General features: G+C 35.5%; 1 protein-coding gene across 1 annotated transcript; it reads right to left on the bottom strand.

Moving 5' to 3' along the window:
• On the bottom strand, positions 432-2,826 carry LOC109708204 (transcription factor MYB52-like). Its single transcript, XM_020229850.1, has 3 exons — positions 2,420-2,826; positions 1,214-1,642; positions 432-1,097 (listed from the first exon to the last, which is right to left on the bottom strand). The coding sequence occupies exons 1-3, from the start codon at positions 2,532-2,534 to the stop codon at positions 934-936; spliced, it is 708 nt and encodes a 235-aa protein (XP_020085439.1). The 5' UTR covers positions 2,535-2,826; the 3' UTR covers positions 432-933.

Here is a 3,055-nt window from a genome sequence, read left to right as displayed (position 1 = left end):
ATTGTGTGCTTTTATTAAACTTATCAACTGAGCTTCTTCATAGTCTTAAGCTAGTCGAAAAGAGAAGAAATAAATTTGCAGAAAACCAAAAATTTAATTTTTAAGATCTAAGGCGATGAGTGTATTCATTTAAACCCTCAACTTCAAATGCAAATATATATATTGTAGCATTTAATTTATACAGAAAGAGACATGCAATCTACCACCACTACTATCAATTTCATGAGGAAAATGCCTTTTTTGTGGTAAAATGTTCTCCTCAGAAACACTGTAGTACAATGGTACAGTATCTGAAAAAGAATAGTGCACAATTTAGGTTGCCTCGCGAATTAGGATACATAATTAAACATCTAAATTAAAGCATCTATTACTCAGCTTTAGCCAAGTCCTTGATTGAGTCCAAAGCAATGGAATTTTGCAGGCAATTAATATGCATGCACAACATGAAGACATGATAGAGTTTTTATTAATTAAGCTCATTCAGGGAAGCCTTTCAACACAAATGCATGTGCTGCATTATCTTGTTGTACTAAAAAAGAGAAAAAAGGAATCACATTATTTAGATACAGAAATAACTATCACATAACATACAGAACACTAGAATTTTAATTTGTAGTGAGTAGAAAACCCTTCTTGCATGAGGTGCAATTTTCTCTTCAGAGTTGCTGCACAATATTCATCAGTGTTAACAAGCTTTAAAGATTGTGTTCTTCAGATCCTCATTTTATTTAGAGAAATCTTCCTTTCTCTTGTAACTGAACTAAATTACATAAATAATTTACACAGTTCTATATATATATATATATATATATATATATATATATATATATATTAAGTATAGTTCATGTAGTACTGTAAATGATGTTAGGGCTATGTGCAATGTCCATGATCCTTGACATAAACATTTCTAAGTGTCAATTCTAATATCTATATTTAAGAGCTTCCAACCTCCAGGAAATCTATAAATTGAACAGCGCCATCTCTTCGATGATCATCTTCATCCTCCTCTTGCTCCTCTACACTTGAATAGCACTTTGTATCGTTTGAGGTCGAGTTTACTTGGAGAAAATCATAAAACTCAACCGAATTATTAGTTCCTGCAAATAACACATGATATATATATAAATTAATGGGTAAGTGATTGATGACTCCAAAGGATAAGCATGAAACTAACCAATGGAAATTAATTATATATACTAGTTTCTTTAATTACCTTCAATGGCCTTAGAATGAAAACCATCTTTTTCCGAATAGAACTGCTTGCGAGTTGGGAGGTCATTCTCAAAGGGGTAAGTGTATCCTCTACGAAATTTCTCGAGTACGAATGAACTAGCCATGATGTTGTTGATCTCCGATCGAGCCCTCTCCTTGAGTTGACTTGATCTCTCATCTTTAATATTGGCGAAAGGGGCTCTTTTCGATGATCTTTTCGACTGCTCTCGACACTTGCGCGCCATGATCACATGCCAGTGGTTCTTCACCGCATTGTCGGTGCGCCCGGGAAATAACCTTGCGATGACCGCCCATCGGTTCCCGTGAATTCGGTGCGACACAAGTAGCCGCTCTTCCTCTTCCTCGGTGAAGGGGCTCCTGTTGATCCTTGGGTCCAACTGGTTGAACCACCTCAACCTACAACTCTTTCCTGCTTCAATTTTAATTCAGCTTGAGCACTAGTATTACATATCGATCTTTTATGATTCGACAATTTGGCTACATATGCCTTGCAATTAAGTGGATCATTGAGCACATAGCACACATATATCTAACGTATATGCTTATGCTTTTTTACACGTAGTAGCAAATATGCACATACAAATGCACATTTAGACTAAATTAGGGTGTTACAGGGGTTGTAGAAAGATTCTCATTTGTATATTAATCCAGATATAGGGTTACTGATTATGTTCATGAGAGAGAGACATACATAGACACTAATAAAAAAAATTATAGAGCTACGTTTAGAGATATTTCTTGAAGAAAAAAATGGCAAATAACGTACACTAAATGAATAGTAGTCTCATATATGTGCATTAAACAAATAGTTGATTGCCAATGTTTCGTAATTGAGATGAAAATGGTGATTAGTGTTACATAGTTGAGAGAATGAAAAAATAAAAAAAGAAAGAAGAAGTTGAGGACAATACCAGAAACATGATATTCTCTTAAACTTGCTCTTTTATTAATAGAGAGGGAGAGAGAGAGAGAGAGAGAGAGAGAGAGAGAGCAAGGAACAAATCTAAATGATAAAACAGCAAAAAAATGCTAAAAGCATGATGGTTTGGAGGGAAAGAAAAGTCCTTTCATACTTAAAAAAAACACAAAAAACAAGAAAAAAGAAAAAAAGTGACAAAGAGAAGGAAAATTAGATTTCAAACGAAAGAAAGAAAAGATGATGATAATCGATAACCGAAAACCGCACCTGATCGGCCTTGAAGCTTCTCGGCGATGGCGTTCCAGTTGTGAGGACCATATCGCGCGACCAACTCCTTGAGCTTCTCGTCCTCCGATGGCCTCCAATGGCCTCTGGTACACATCTGATCGATTTTGGTCTAATTGAAGCAACAAAAAGAAATTTACAGTCTAAGGGAAAGTAAGTAATTGAGGGTGAGAATTGATGATTCTTTTTTAAGTAGCTAGCTTAATTGATAGATTAGCTCTACCAAGAGAAAAACCCAATAGCTAAAAAGTTGAGCTCTCTACAAACAAGAAGAATATATAAGAAGTGTTTGTATGACCGTAATATATATTGAGGGGGAGAGGAGGAATTAATGGTATCAGGAGTAGGGGGGAAAATACAGGAAAAACACACACACACACACACACACACACACAGACATAGAACTTGGCTGGAATGCTTCTAATAGTACTAAATCATTAGTGCTTAAGGATTTTTTGGCCCTTGAATGAAGGGTTGTGGGGTTATGATGATAGTGGTCATCCTAGGATTTAGTGATTGGTGGAACAGTATGATCTAAAGGGCAGAAATAGTCAAAGAGGTAGTTCTAATAGTGAAAAAGTTGGTAGCATCAAATGCTTGGTGCTATTAATAGCACCT

This window comes from Ananas comosus, linkage group 1 (assembly GCF_001540865.1).
Source record: "Ananas comosus cultivar F153 linkage group 1, ASM154086v1, whole genome shotgun sequence".
Classification (NCBI taxonomy): Eukaryota; Viridiplantae; Streptophyta; class Magnoliopsida; order Poales; family Bromeliaceae; genus Ananas; species Ananas comosus.
Note: the sequence above shows the minus strand (reverse complement) of the source record. Positions and strands in the feature narration are given on the sequence as shown.

Coding starts and splice junctions, on each gene's coding strand:
- LOC109708204 (XM_020229850.1), bottom strand. CDS start 2,534: ATGTGTACCAGAGGCCATTGGAGGCCATCGGAGGACGAGAAGCTCAAG. Junction 1,643..2,419: donor GAAGCTTCAAGGCCGATCAG/GTGCGGTTTTCG, acceptor AAATTGAAGCAG/GAAAGAGTTGTAGGTTGAGG. Junction 1,098..1,213: donor TCATTCTAAGGCCATTGAAG/GTAATTAAAGAA, acceptor TGTTATTTGCAG/GAACTAATAATTCGGTTGAG.